General features: G+C 46.4%; 1 protein-coding gene across 4 annotated transcripts in view; it reads right to left on the bottom strand.

Annotated features, from left to right (window-relative positions):
* Positions 1 to 15374, bottom strand: part of PCNT (pericentrin) — a 240105-nt gene that overhangs the window by 174230 nt on the left and 50501 nt on the right. For all 4 annotated transcript variants that reach the window (XM_077830537.1, XM_077830538.1, XM_077830536.1 and 1 more), the window contains exon 6: positions 3955 to 4119. In XM_077830537.1, the coding sequence (XP_077686663.1) occupies positions 3955 to 4119 (165 nt within the window). The remainder of the gene's footprint in view (positions 1 to 3954; positions 4120 to 15374) is intronic.

A 15374-nucleotide genomic window follows, 5' to 3' on the forward strand; every position in this document is an offset into this window, starting at 1 on the left:
ATAGGATACAGCAGGACCTAGACAAATTGGAGGATTGGGCCAAAAGAAATCTGATGAGGTTCAATACGGATAAGTGCAGGGTCCTGCACTTAGGACGGAAGAATCCAATGCTACAGACTAGGGACCGAATGGCTAGGCAGCAGTTCTGCAGAAAAGGACCCAGGGGTTACAGTGGACAACAAGCTGGATAGGAGTCAACAGTGAGCCCTTGTTGCCAAGAAGGCCAATGGCATTTTGGGATGTATATGTAGGGGCATTGCCAGCAGATCGAGGGACGTGATCGTTCCCCTCTATTCGACATTGGTGAGGCCTCATCTGGAGTACTGTGTCCAGTTTTGAGCCCCACACTACAGGAAGGATGTGGAAAAATTGGAAAGCGTCCAGCGTAGGGCAACAAAAATGATTAGGGGTCTGGAACACATGACTTATGAGGAGAGGCTGAGGGAACTGGGGATGTTTAATCTACGGAAGAGAAGAATGAGGGGGGATTTGATAGCTGCTTTCAACTACCTGGAAGGGGGTTCCAAAGAGGATGGCTCTAGACTATTCTCAGTGGTGGCGGATGACAGGACAAGGAGTAATGGTCTCAAGTTGCAGTGGGGGGAGATTTAGGTTGGATATTAGGAAAAACTTTTTTACTAGGAGGGTGGTGAAACACTGGTATGTGTTACCGAGGGAGGTGGTGGAATCTCCTTCCTTAGAAGTTTTTAAGGTCAGGCTTGACAAAGCCCTGGCTGGGATGATTTAATTGGGGATCGGTCCTGCTTTGAGCAGGGGGTTGGACTAGATGACCTCCTGAGGTCCCTTCCCACCCTGATATTCTATGATTCTATGATTCTTCCGCCACGGTACCATGTTCCAGTTGCAGGACCAGCTGTGCCTCAGCTGATTTGGCTGATGCGGCCAAGGAGGGCTGGGAGTACTGGACCGGTATTACCGGCACCCCCCTACCCATCCCCCGGATTCCAGTATGGCCCCTGCTGCGTTGGCACCGTTGCCAGAGCCACCTCCATCTCCCATGTTGCAGGAGAGTCACCTCGTCTCTGCGATGGGCTAAAATTGCAGTCCGACCCTGACCACTGTCCCTCCGGTGACCACAATGGGGCCATTGAGGCCTGGGTCTGCCTACAGACCCTGGTAGGTGATAGACGGGGGGGACAGGTACCAGGGTGAGTACGAACAACATCGAGATCCTGAACAAGCCCTCCAGGACGGAGACTGACGACGACGAGACCTTCTGGGAGAGGGTGTTTGGAGTCTAGGCAACCTATGGCTAGACGGTCATTGGTACTGGAAGCAGCAGCATGAGTCTGGAGTCCCATGACTAGTAGAAGGGGATCTTGATGGAGATCTAGGCCTTTTGGCCAGCGAGCCAGACTGTGGTGCCAGGTACCGAGGTCACAGCGAGGGGGACTTGCGCCTGCGACCCAGCAACCTGGGACGTCCTGCCAGTCTACGTGGCAGCACCCCGGTAGTTTTCCCCTTCGGTGATGTGAGCGGAGCTGAATCGGTCACCTGGCAAGGCATCTGCGGAGCCAGTCAGCCTTGTTCCTTAGCCACCGGGAATGCTTTGGGCACTGAAGGCCCCATCACTAGCTGTGAACTCCTGCCGCTGCCTGGAATAGTGGGCGGGTCCCTGGCCGGGCTGGTGGGTCCGACCTCTACAGTACCCCCATGAAGGCACATAGCGGGCACATGGCTTGTCACAGGTCCTTTGCTCAAGGCCCCTCTCCCCTTCCGTGCCAAGGGGCTTCTTTTCTTCAGCCTCTTCTTCAGCGCAGGCAAAATGGAATGGTCCAGGCCAAGTCAGGCACCAGCGGTGTGCTGCACGCCGAGGCCAAAGTGCTGAGCATGGTGCCACGCTGGAGGGTTCTGACACCAGACAAAGAGCCACCTCCATCAATAACGCCCTCAAGCAGAAAGAAAAGGAGTACTTGTGGCACCTTAGAGACTAACCAATTTATTTGAGCATGAGCTTTCGTGAGCTACAGCTCACTTCATCGGATGCATCTCACGAAAGCTCATGCTCAAATAAATTGTATCTGATGAAGTGAGCTGTAGCTCACGAAAGCTCATGCTCAAATAAACTGGTTAGTCTCTAAGGTGCCACAAGTACTCCTTTTCTTTTTTCAAATAAATTGGTTAGTCTCTAAGGTGCCACAAGTACTCCTTTTCTTTTTGCGAATACAGACTAACACGGCTGTTACTCTGAAGCCCTCAAGCAGATATCCCACTCTTTCTGGGTCCGCAGGCGAAAGTTCTTACAGATGCAACACCTGTCTTTCCCATGACCTTCACCCAGACACTTAAGACAGCTATTGTGCGGACTGCTGATTCGCATTCGCATGCCCCATGACACACACGGCTTGAAGCCGGGGAAGCAGGGCATGCCGGCTCGGTGCAAAGTCCCCACTGAGACTCTCTTAACTAACTAACACTATCAACTATCTACGAAACTATATACAAACACCACTAAACCAGTCAATGGATAACCACTGCTGCTCTTGCAAAGCAAGACAGGGTGCTCCAACCAACCGTTACAGGTCGTAAGAAGGAACTGAGAGGGTGCAGGGCCGGCGGTGCCTGATATACCGCCACATGGGATATACCGCCAAAGCCAGCCCTACAGATACCACTAAGGCAGAAATCTCTGACAACTGTGCACTTTAGGTGTGCACACACCTAAAATGGACTCGACATTGAGCAAGCATTCGAAGAATAATGCTCTTCAGCTTCTGCTAAAATGAGAAATTTTCATTTACGAAGAATAACGGGAAAAGTGACCATTAATTGTAAGTATTTCTTTTCAAGAACTACCCAGTGCATTAAATCTACTTAATATTTATCTCCCTACCAATTTGTGTGTAGTTTGTGTAAATGCCTGAGATTAAATCATTCAGGACAAAATATGACCTGACACAGGGTGCTGTACTGGTTAAAGGACTCATTAGTAAATTAATTTTAACTTAAACCAATTAAATGTATTTACTTGTCAATTCTTAGAAAATTTCATTCTATACTCAAAGAGCACATGCTTTAATTCTGGGGAGCAGAGTGTATTCTTCATAACCAACAAAGAAGTTGAATCCCTGCTTTAGACAAAACATTCAACTTAACTTTAATTATGGAGCCACAACCATTACCTCTATAATAAAAATAAATTTGTAGGACGTTCCCCAAAGGGTAATATTTTAAAGTATCAGACTGGGAATCTTAAATCAGTTGTGTTGATATAAAGTATATATTTAATGAACAAATCTATGACTCTGGAGACCAACAGAAGCTTTCACTTATCTTTATGTCTGAAGCTAACATGATTACAGATATACAATTAAGTTTTGTTCTCATTTAGACCTTAAGGGTAACTCCTGAAACATTCTTGTATAACTATAGAATAATCATCCTACACCTATACAGCACCTTCAACTCCAATGAATCAAAGCAACCTCTACACATGGATCACTTCAATAACCATTGAAATGCAGCCACTTTGGGGATGAAGCATCTCAACATTATACACCAGTTTAGGTCTAGTAGCGAAGACCACCATCTACAACTGAAATTGCAGGGTGAATTTAGACAGAAAGAATGTAATGACCCGAATTTAAATGTAGTCAGGACCTAGTCATTATCTCTTAGAAAGATTGCTATCAATCCCTAACTGTTAAGATCTTGATTTTTTTGTCTCATCTAAGTCAACACCTCCAAAAGAACAGTAATCTTCCCCTAACATCATGCTAAAGAATGGGTTCAGTACCACTGATCCACAGCCCTTTACAGAAACATCAGCACTACTTCATGCAGAATCTAAGTGTTCATTAGTGGGCTCTCTTCCAAAAACTTTTAAAAGCAACACAGCATAACCCTGCTTGGATTGCAAGATCACATTACAAGGCTATATTCTAACACAAAGTTAATTGTGACTGGCACATTTAAGAGAGGGTTTTTTTTTACCTTTTGAGAAGACTCCAGTTTTACTGCCAGGTCATATGCTTTTTGATGCATTATCTGCAATTGAGTACTTTGTTCCTTCAGTCTGTTCTGAAACACAGCCATCTGCTCCTGGGCTTGACATAATTCACTTTTTCCAGGAATTCTACTTTTCAGAAGCTCATTAGCCTAAATGCACAAATATTTTTTTATAGTGAGGGTAAACAAAAATTTACTCACATATACAGTAACATGAGTTCTTCAAGAAGTGTTGTCCAAATGCGTATTCCACTCTAGGTGTGCGTGCACCCCACGGCTAGAGATTGGAGTTGAGTTTTTTTTGCTAGTGGTGTCTGTTCAGCTCATGCATGCACACCCCTACTTTCCTCATGCCCTGTTCTGAGGGTATATAGCATTGTGTGGGTCCAACTGCTACTCCAGTTCCTTTTCTACTGCAGAGCCCATAATAGCACAGAAGTACTCGAAAGCAGAGGGGAAGAAAGGCAAGTCATGGAATACACATGGGCAGCATCTCAAAGAACTCCAGTTACTGTACAGGTGACAATGGAGGGTTAAGTAGGTTATAGATTGTTGTAATGAGCCATAAATCCAGTCTCTTTATTAAGTCCATGATTTTTGGTGTCTAGCAGAGTCTTATCCACCACTGATTGAAGAACTGCAGTATCAAAAGAGGTATCTGCTCTAGAAGTCTTTACCAACGAATAATGTCTAGAAGAACTGTGACCGGAACCCCAGGTGGCAGCTTTGCAGATATCCCCAATGGAAACGCTCCTGAGGGCAGCCACTGAGGCCTGGTTAAATGAGCCCTAAGATCAGCTGGTGGGACTATTATCTCATAACATGATTCAATACATCATGAAACCACTTAGACAATGGTGGTTGGGTGGAAACTGGAGTATTCACTCTTCATACTCTCTGTAAACAAAACAGAGTCTCAGGGAAGATCTAAAGGACTGGTTCTTGGGAGATGAAAGGCTAACGCCCTACAAATATTCAGAGTACGTAATCTAGCTTCATCATGATTAGAATGAGGTTTTGGAAAAAAAATATTGATAGTTGAATATTCTGATTTAAATGGAGCTCAGACACCATCTTGGATATAAACATGGGTATAGCCTGACTCTGATTGGTATTGTCTGGAGAGTCTGTACCAGTGACAGTCTAGTATCTCATAGGCAGAGGTAACTGTAACCCCGCTGACAACAGAGGGGATATCTACGTGGTACCAATGCTGGAGATGGAGCAGAGCCCTGGGTCACAAACATTCCGTGTAACAAAGTGCTCAGTACTGGCTCACCTGGTGGTGCTTATGGTCTAGTTGGTTCAAAGCCTTTTTCCAGAGCCAATGGTTTCACAAGTGCCAAAGGTTTAGAGGCAGACAGTACTTTCTCAGTACTGAATAGGTCTGTATTACTGATAGATTCTGCACTTGGGACGGACACAGTGGTCTTTTATTTCAATATTGAGCTGTCAGTATGATGTCCTTTCACAAAACCTCATCAGGGCATCATCAAAACCTCATCAGGACCCATACCAGGACAGGAGATCTCCTTTGGAGCAGAGCAAAGATCTTTTTCCCCAAAGATTTAGATGGATGTTTTAATAGGAAGAGGGCCTGAAACACAAGCCCTTGTTTCAGAGGCCTGATATGAGGCTTTAGGACAGGGCTAAAGTAGTGGTCAAAGCTTTGCTGATATAAAGCAAAGTCAAGTTGTGAGCAAGAAGCAGGCCCTGCACCCAGAATCTGGCAAGAACAGGGCTAATATTGCAAAAACACACATTCCGAAAAGGTGCTAGGCACAGAGCACTCACGCAAACACACTCCAGAAGGGTGGTACCAGAACACCTCAATATCAACACATTCCCCAAAGATAAAGGAACATGCTAACCTTTCTTAAAGATAAGGTCAGGATGACAGTATGATGAATAGAGATGTTTTGATCAAACCAACACGTACAAGGTAATGGGTGGCACCTAGATACATCAGAGGGACAATATGTAACTTGTTGGTATCTGGGTATAAAGAGGCATCTCAGAGGGAGTATCTTTGGCCACCCAAAGAGATAGTGGGAAGTCCTGCCACTAATTAAGCTGTGTCCATTGTCACGGGCATACATGCATTGAGGGCACTTGTAGCAAGTATAAGGCACCAGTACTATGCTTCGTCAACAATAAACCTGGCCAGGTGCCTTTGTACCTTAACAGATCTTGTGGTCATTGGGTGATTCACTCGAGGTCTGCTGTGCCAGCTACCTGCGCAGAGCTAGGACAGCACAAAGAGGGAACACACACAGCCAACATCTGACAAGAGAGGTCTGCTCCTTATCTCTTTGAAAGAGTGTGTCTCACTACCCTCTCGTAATGCCTTCTAAGGCTTCCTACCTAAGTCCTTTGAGGAGTGAGCCCTGAAGCTAACACACATAGTACTACTCATTCCTGCAGTCCATTGTACGGGAGGGAGAATGGGTCAGACAGTCCCAGGTTTGAGATTGCCTGCATAGAGTGGTCTAACAAATGCATTTTCAGCCTTGCTTCCCTGAATGTTTTTGTTTTCAGAATGATATGCATACACCACACTTAGCAAGAACTCCCCTAAACACAACAGAAGTGAATATCATTAAGGGGAAAAGCTTCCCCATAAGACCCACAAAATTTAAATCCAGGGGATTTCGGGGCATTACAGAAAAACTAAATTTCTCCACTAAATATAGAGGTTAGGGTGCAACAGGCACACAAGCAAATCCTTATGATTAACTCATATTTAATTATACTAAAAACTATTTGTAAAACTATGCACAACTCTCAAAAGCTAAGCTAAGATGTGCAGACACTGAACTGGCCTGTCTCAGGACAAGGTGGTGAGAAAGAACAGGAGTGGTGGTTGGTTCCCCATCATACGTTATACCTTCAGTACAGGCCACAAGGATAGTCAGACCACATCCACAGAGCAAAGGGACTCTGTTAGCAAAAAAAAAATTCTCCCATCCCAGGTGCATGCTTTCCTAGAATAGAATACACATATGGACAGGGACTCAAAGAACTCATAAGACAGGGGTGGGCAAACTACGGCCTGCGGGACGGATCTGGCCCCTTAGGGTTTTGGATCCGGCCTGCGGGATTGCCAACCGTAGGGCACCACAGGCCCCACACCACTCCCAGAAGCAGCCAGCACCACGTCCCTGAGGCCCCCGGGGGAGGTGGACAGAGGGCTCTGCATGCTGCACTTGCCTGTGGGTAACTCCCCTGAAGCTCCCATTGGCCGGGAATGGGGAACCGCAGCAAATGGGAGCTTCGGGGGATGTACCCACAGGCAAGTGCAGCATACGGAACTCTCTGCCCCCTCTCCCCCAAGGGCAGCAGGGCCGGCCGCTCCAGGTAAGCGGCACCGGGCGGGAGCCCAAACCCCTCACCCTAACTCCCTGCCCTGAGCCCCCTGCCTCCACCCCAACACCCAGCCTGCACCCTGCACCCCTCCTGCACCCCAACCTCCTGTCCTGAGCCCCTGCCTGCACCCCAACCCCCTACCCCGAGCCCCCTGCCACACTCCGCACTGCACTCCAACCCCCTGCCCTGAACCCCTCCCGCACTCTGCACTCCAACCCCCTGCCCTGAACCCCTCCCGCACTCTGCACCCCTCCCTGCACCACTGCCCTGAGCCCCCTCCTGCACCCCAACCCCCTTACCTGAGCCCCTCATACACCCCACACCCCTCCTCTGCCCCAACCCCTTGCCCTGAGCCCCTTCCTGCACACTGCATCCCCTCCCACACCCCACACTCCCTCCCGCACCCCAACCCCCTGACCCAGCCCTACATTCATGGCCCTGCAAGCAGTTTACCCACCCAGATGTGGCCCTTGAGCCAAAAAGTTTGCCTACCCCGTCTTAAGATGTCCTCAGTGTGTGTATGTGTAATATACATTACATACTTTATATAATATCAGTCATGCACAAAGACTCTGTATCATAGATTTTAGCCTTGTAAAAAACAAACAAAATTATAATCTGATTTTCAAATTGCTGTTTTTTTAAAATGTACTGAGTACTTATGTATCACTAGTATTGCCATAGTGCCCGATGGACCACGACCCACTGAGCTAGATGCTGTACTAACACAGAACAAAAGGACATCCCGTGTCCCAAAGCACTTACAATTTACTTACCTGAAGTTTTCCTGCAAGGACAAAGGAGATAAATGTGGAGATGTGGATAAATTGGAAAGAGTCCAGCGAAGGGCAACAAAAATAATTAGGGGTCTGGAACACATGACTTATGAGGAGAGGCTGAGGGAACTGGGATTTTTAGTCTGCAGAAGAGAAGAATGAGGGGGGATTTGATAGCTGCTTTCAACTACCTGAAAGGGGGTTCCAAAGAGGATGGCTCTAGACTGTTCTCAATGGTAGCAGATGACAGAACGAGGAGTAATGGTCTCAAGTTGCAGTGGGGGAGGTTTAGGTTGGATATTAGGAAAAACTTTTTCACTAGGAGGGTGGTGAAACACTGGAATGCGTTACCTAGGGAGGTGGTAGAATCTCCTTTCTTAGAAGTTTTTAAGGTCAGGCTTGACAAAGCCCTGGCTGGGATGATTTAATTGGGGATTGGTCCTGCTTTTGAGCAGGGGTTGGACTAGATGACCTCCTGAGGTCCCTTCCAACCCTGATATTCTAGGATTCTATAATTCTATGAGATGAGTCACTTTTAAAGACATTTACAAAAAGTTCTGCTGAAAAGTGAGGGGAGGTTTCAGGTTTGCCAATCGTCAAAATTGTCAGTGTACTAACAACCAAAAGACTTGCATCAAATTATCTCCCTTTGCTTTAAGCATATCCTACACTGGCTTACAGAGCAAGCCCTAACACCAACTGTAAAATAATAAACTAAGTACTTTGTCACCAGTAATAGCAGCTCATGCAACACAAACAAAAAATCCTGAATCCTGAAAAATGTCCCATCCAAAACAAAATTCTATTTCTACTGTGCAAGAAATGTAATCCAATATCCCCTCCAGCTGAGGCCAGGAATTCAACCACCATCAACCACTTCTTTCTTTTTTCCTTCTCTCTAGCTACACCTGTTTTCCAGGTAGTCAATCGCTGCCAGTTTGGTTTCCTAAACACCTGGCAAGAAAAATTATAATGTGTACTTTGGCCCATCCAGCAAGCCTTATGGGACCTGCACAGGTAATACATAGGTACTCAAATACTATGGTGACGGAACCATACGAGGCCTGGAATTAATTATTAAAATGTAAGAGGAGGATGTAATATACCCAGTGTGATGAAGTGGCAATTTTGTAATATTTTTAGAGGCCTCTGTGCCTCGGTTTCCCCTACATTTCACATTACTACCTAGAGCAGGGAAAAGGATTAAATTTGATCTCAGGGAAGGCTAAGAGACATAAGTGTGTGCATATGTCTCACCTCCCTGTCTGGATGGAATGAATAGTGTCATTAAGGGATCTGGGCTGAAACTGACCCAGATCAACAAGGGGTCCAGAGAAAGAATACAAGCTCCAATGATTCACGAATCAACACTCTCATCAAGGGCTCTTTGACCTGGAGGTATTGGTTTATCACAGGATAATTACGAGCCATCAATGTGATATAGCTATGAAAAAGGCTAGTGCAGTCCTAGGATGCATCAAACAAGTATTGCCAGTAGAGACAGGCAAGTGTTAGTACCATCATACAAGCGGCAAGGAGAGTCCTGTGGCACCTTATAGACTAAGGGACGTACTGGAGCACAAGCATGCATGCATCCGACCAACAAAAGCTTATGCTCCGATACATCTGTTTGTCTATAAGGTGGCACAGGACTCTTTGCTGCTTTTACTGATCCAGACTAATACGGCTACCCCTCTGATACTAGATACCATTATACAAGACACTGATGAGACAATTTGGAATACTGTGTGCAATTCTGGTCTCCCATCTTTAAAAAAGATTAATTCAAAGTGGAAAGGTGCAGAGAAGGGCTACTAGGATGACCGGATGAATGGAAAACCTGCCTTATGAGAGGAGACTCAAAGAGCGTGGCTTGTTTAGCCTAATCAAAAAAAGGCTGAGGGACGATCTGATTGCTCGCTCTCTCTCCACACACATACACATTACGCATACACACCGGACGGATAAATATCAGGGAGGGAAGAAGAGTTATTTAAGTTAAGCACCAACATGGACAAGAACAAATGCCTATAAACCAGCCATCCACAAGTTTAGGCTCAAAATTAGATGGAGGTTTCTAACCATCAGATGAACGAAGTTCTGGAACAGACTTCCAAGAGGAGCAGAAAACCTAACTGACTTCAAGACTGAACTTGATAAGTTTATGGAAGTGAAGGTATGATGCGACTGCCTTTGATGGCATGTGGCCCACTGGTGACTATAGTAGCAAAAATCCCCAACTGCTGGAGACGGGACACTAGATGGGGAGGGCTCCAAGTTATTACAGAGAATTATTTCCCAAGTGTCTGACTGGCAGGTCTTGCCCACAGGCTCAGAGTCTAACTGATCGCCATATTTGGGGTCAGGAAGAAATTTCCCCCCATGGTCATATTGGCAGAGATCCTGAGGGGTTTCACCTTTCTCTGCAGCATGGGGCACAGGTCACTTGCAGGTATATACTAGTGTAAATGGTGAATTCTCTGTAACTTGAAGTCTTTAAACCATTGTCATAAATATAAAGGGAAGGGTAAACCCCTTTGAAATCCCTCCTGGCCAGGGGAAAGCTCCTCTCACCTGTAAAGGGTTAAGAAGCTAAAGGTAACCTCGCTGGCACCTGACCAAAATGACCAATGAGGAGACAAGATACTTTCAAAAGCTGGGAGGAGGGAGAGAAACAAAGGGTCTGTGTGTCTGTCTATATGCTGGTCTTGGCCGGGGATAGGCCAGGAATGGAGTCTTAGAACTTTTAGTAAGTAATCTAGCTAGGTATGTGTTAGATTATGATTTCTTTAAATGGCTGAGAAAAGAATTGTGCTGAATAGAATAACTATTTCTGTCTGTGTATCTTTTTTGTAACTTAAGGTTTTGCCTAGAGGGGTTCTCTATGTTTTTGAATCTAATTACCCTGTAACATATCTACCATCTTGATTTTACAGGGGGGATTTCTTTATTTCTAGTTACTTCTATTTTTTATTAAAAGTCTTCTTGTAAAAAACTGAATGCTTTTTCATTGTTCTCAGATCCAAGGGTTTGGGTCTGTGGTCACCTATGCAAATTGGTGAGGCTTTTTACCAAACCTTGTCCAGGAAGTGGGGTGCAGGGTTTTGGGAAGTATTTTGGGGGGAAAGACGCGTCCAAACAGCTCTTCCCCAGTAACCAGTATTAGTTTGGTGGTGGTAGCGGCCAGTCCAAGGACAACGGGGGAGAATATTTTGTACCTTGGGGAAGTTTTGACCTAAGCTGGTAAAGATAAGCTTAGGAGGTTTTTTTCATGCAGGTCCCCACATCTGTGCCCTAGAGTTCAGAGTGGGGGAGGAACCTTGACAACCATGATTTGAGGACTTCCGTAATTCAGCCACAGGTACAGGGTCTATTTCAGGAATGGGTGAGGTTCTGTGTCCTGTAATGTGCAGTAGGTCAGACTTGATGGTCCCTTCTGACCTTAAAGTCCGAGGCCTGGTCTACACTACAAAGTCAGGTCGACATAAGCCGCGTTAGGTCGATTTAATAATGTCTGTGTCTACCCTACCAAGTCCCTTCCACCAACCTAAGTGGCCTGCAAAGTCTACTTCTGTACTCCACCTCTGCAAGAGGTGTAGTCCTTGATTCAACATCCACGGGTCGACATGGGGATAGTGTAGACACTGTGTTGTATAATTCGAATGAATTGGCCTCCAGGAGGTGCCCCACAGTACTCTGCTGTGACCACTCTGGCGAGCACTTTCAACTCCACAGCACGTCAGCCAGGTACACAGGAAACAGCTGCTCCCCTGTTAAAGCCCCGGGAACTTTTGAATTTTCATTTCCTGTTTGATCAGCATGGAGAGCTTGTCAATACAGCTTATAATGGAGACTCAAGGCCGCAAACCAGGAGATGCTGGATCTTATTGATGTGTGGGGAGAAGAGTCTGTGTAGGCAGAGCTCCAATCCAGCAGAAGAAACGCTGACATCTATGCCAAAATCGCGTGGGGCATGGGGAAGAAGGGCTACAAAAGAGACACACAGTAGTGCCACGTGAAAATAAAGGAGCTTCATCAAGCATAACAGAAGACAAGGGAGGTGAACAGTCGTCCTGGTTCTGCCCCACAGACATGCCACTTCTATGAGGACCTACATGTGATTCTTGGCAGTGACCCCACCACTACCCCAAAATGCTCCGTGGATATCTCCCAGGAGCCCCGGGCAAGCTCAAGCAACAAGGAGGACATTGTTGATGAAGAAGAGGAGGAGGAGAATGTGAGGCAGGAAAGTGGAGGATCCGTTCTCCCTCACAGCCAAGAACTGATTTTAACCCTGGAGCCCATCCCTTCACAGGACTAATTGTTGGCAAAGTGTGATGCCTGAGAAAGCACCTCTGGTGAGTACACATTTCCAATCAAACTGTAGGGGTTACATGCTATTTTTAATGTTTAATCTGAACAAAAAAGTAGATGTAGTGGGTATCGGTGGCCACGCCAGCTACGCAGCGGGTGCTCTCCGAAAAAGACTGTTTATGTGTACAGGGATGGTCCTGGAATCCCCCACGGAGATCTCTAAGAAGCTTTCATGGAGGTACTCTGCAATCCTTTGCAGAAGGTTTCTGGGAAGGGCTGCCTTATTTCGTCCACCACAGTAAGACACTTTCCCACACTACTCCAGCATTAACTCTTCTGGCATCATTGCAACACACAGCATAAGGACCAGGTCTGTACCCAGATGCTTGTAGCATCTGCTCCCTTTCCGCCTCTGTTACCCTCAGGAAAGTGATATCGCAAATGGTCTCCTAGAGTGAAACGGGGGAACTTTTAAATACTAGCCCTTAAACCACAAGCAATTCAACAAGTAATCTGCCCGTTTGGTGAAATCTGGGTCACACAACCATGCTTTCCCTAGCGTGCCGTAGCTGTCGTTGGAAGGGACCACTATGTATTTCAACTAGCATTTAAAAGGGGGGGGTGCTGGCTTCCTGTTTGTCTCCCTTCCCCCGCAACCCGGTGCCGCTTATGTAAAAATCAGACTATTTGGGTGGCTTTACACTGGTGTCTGTCCTCAGGCACCATCCAGGTTGCTGGGGGAAAAGGGAGCTTTTCTGAAGTTGCAACCAGTGATCCCAAGGATGTCGTCACAAAAGCTGCAGCACAAGACCTCTCATCCATGCCTCATGGCTTTACTCAACATGGCTGGAGCAGAAAACAGACTCTTGCAGTACCCAGCAGTTGTGATTAAGTTGTGGGCACGCAGGTTAATAGGTTAATCTCAGTGAAAGCGGTTCAGGGAAATGCATTGAGGGGTGTTTCTTTTATTTAAAAAATTAACCTTGCACCAGAAAGAATGTATGCATGGTTAGTGCTACCCTCGTGCTTTGTATTCTTTGCGGCTGAAACCTTGTCCATCGGCACATCCTCCACCCCGGGAGGGAGACTCCCAGATTCGAAGGCGGAAAAAAAAGACTCAAGAGGATATGTTCAGTGAATTAATGTGCACCTCTGAGAGTGACAAGAAGGGAGCTCAGTGCATGGAGGATTACACTGTCCAACCTGCACAAGGACAGGGAAGACTGTAGAGCATGAAGGGAACAAGAGCGTGCCACACAGGAAGAGAGGCTATGGATTATGAGGGAGAAATCAGACATGTTGAGGCATCTGGCTGAGGTTCACGAAAGGCAGCTGGATGCTAGAGTCCCTCTGCAGCCTATGCTGAACCTGATGCCATCGTCGCTGGTTTCCACATCCTCCTCTCCCAAATGTCCTTTGAGGCCGGGGGGAAAAGTTCGGTATCCCTTGCACTCAACTCCAGGGAAGGGTACAAGGTCCACCTTTGATTGTTATTGCAGTGCAAATGTAACCAAGCTGTCCTTGTTTCTCCCCTCACCCAGTGTTATCTACCCTATTGCCCCAGGTTATCTTACTTTTCTTTGCTGTCTCTGTGTGTTTGTGAGCATAATAAAACGTAACGGATTGAGGAGAAAAGGCTCTTTATTCATTCAGCACACTATGGTTAGTGGGGATGGAGTTTACAGGAGAGAAAATAGAATGAAGGGGACAGCTTAGTAAGGAACAACACAGATAGTGTCATGTTACTGTGGATCATTGCTGAAATTGGTTTTCAAAGCCTCATGGAGATACAGAGCCCCTAGATGTGCTCTCCTTATTGCCCTGGTGTCCGGCTGTTCAAAATTGGCTGCCAGGAAATCTGCCTCAACCCCCGTCCCTGCTGGAAACTTTTCTCTCTTTGTTTTACAGATATTATGGAGCACACAGCAGGCAGCAATAACAACAGGGATACTGCTTTCACTGAGATCTAACCTATTAAGCAAACAATGCCAGCAGCCCTTTAAACGTGCAAAGGCACATTTCACCACCATTCTGCACTTACTTGGTCCTTACTGCTGTCCAGGTTGCCTGAGTACAGCCTTATGAGCGATGGGAGCAAGGGGTAGGCTGGGTCTCCCAGGATCGATTAGCCAATGGTTATTTTGCAGTCTGGAAAGAAAGTCCCTGCTTGCAGCTTTCTGAACTGACTGGAGTTCCTAAAGATGCACACATCATGCACCTTTCCTGACCATCCCACGTTGATGTCAGTGAAATGGTCCCCGTGATCCACCAGCGCTTGCATCATCATTGAGAAGTACCCCTTTCAGTTTATGTACTCTTTGGCAAGGTGGCCAAGATAGGGACATGTGTTCCGTCTATAGCCTCATCGCAGTTAGGGAACCCCATCGTGGCAAAGCCATCCACTATCTCCTGTGCGTTGCTCAGAGTCACTGCTCTTCTTACCAGAAGTTTATTGATTGCCCTGCAAACTTGGATCACAACAGACCCCATGGTAGAGTTACCCACACCAAACTGATTCCCCACTGACTGGTAGCAGTCTGGAGTTGCAAGTTTCCACAAAGCTATCACCACTCGCTTCTCAACTGTCAGAGCAGCTCTCATTTTAGTATTGCTGCACTTCAGGACTGGGGAAAGCTCTTCACACAGTTCCATGAAAGGTTTCAGAGTAACAGCCGTGTTAGTCTGTATTCGCAAAAAGAAAAGGAGTACTTGTGGCACCTTAGAGACTAACCAATTTATTTGAGCATGAGCTTTCGTGAGCTACAGCTCACTTCATCGGATGCATCAGCTACTGTAGCTCATGAAAGCTCATGCTCAAATAAATTGGTTAGTCTCTAAGGTGCCACAAGTACTCCTTTTCTTCTTAGTTCCATGAAAATATCTCTATGCATTCAAAAGTTCTGCAACCACTGCTCATCATCCCATAGCTGCACAATGATGAGGTCCCAC

The sequence above is a fragment of the Eretmochelys imbricata genome, chromosome 11 (assembly GCF_965152235.1).
Source record: "Eretmochelys imbricata isolate rEreImb1 chromosome 11, rEreImb1.hap1, whole genome shotgun sequence".
Lineage (NCBI taxonomy): Eukaryota > Metazoa > Chordata > Testudines > Cheloniidae > Eretmochelys > Eretmochelys imbricata.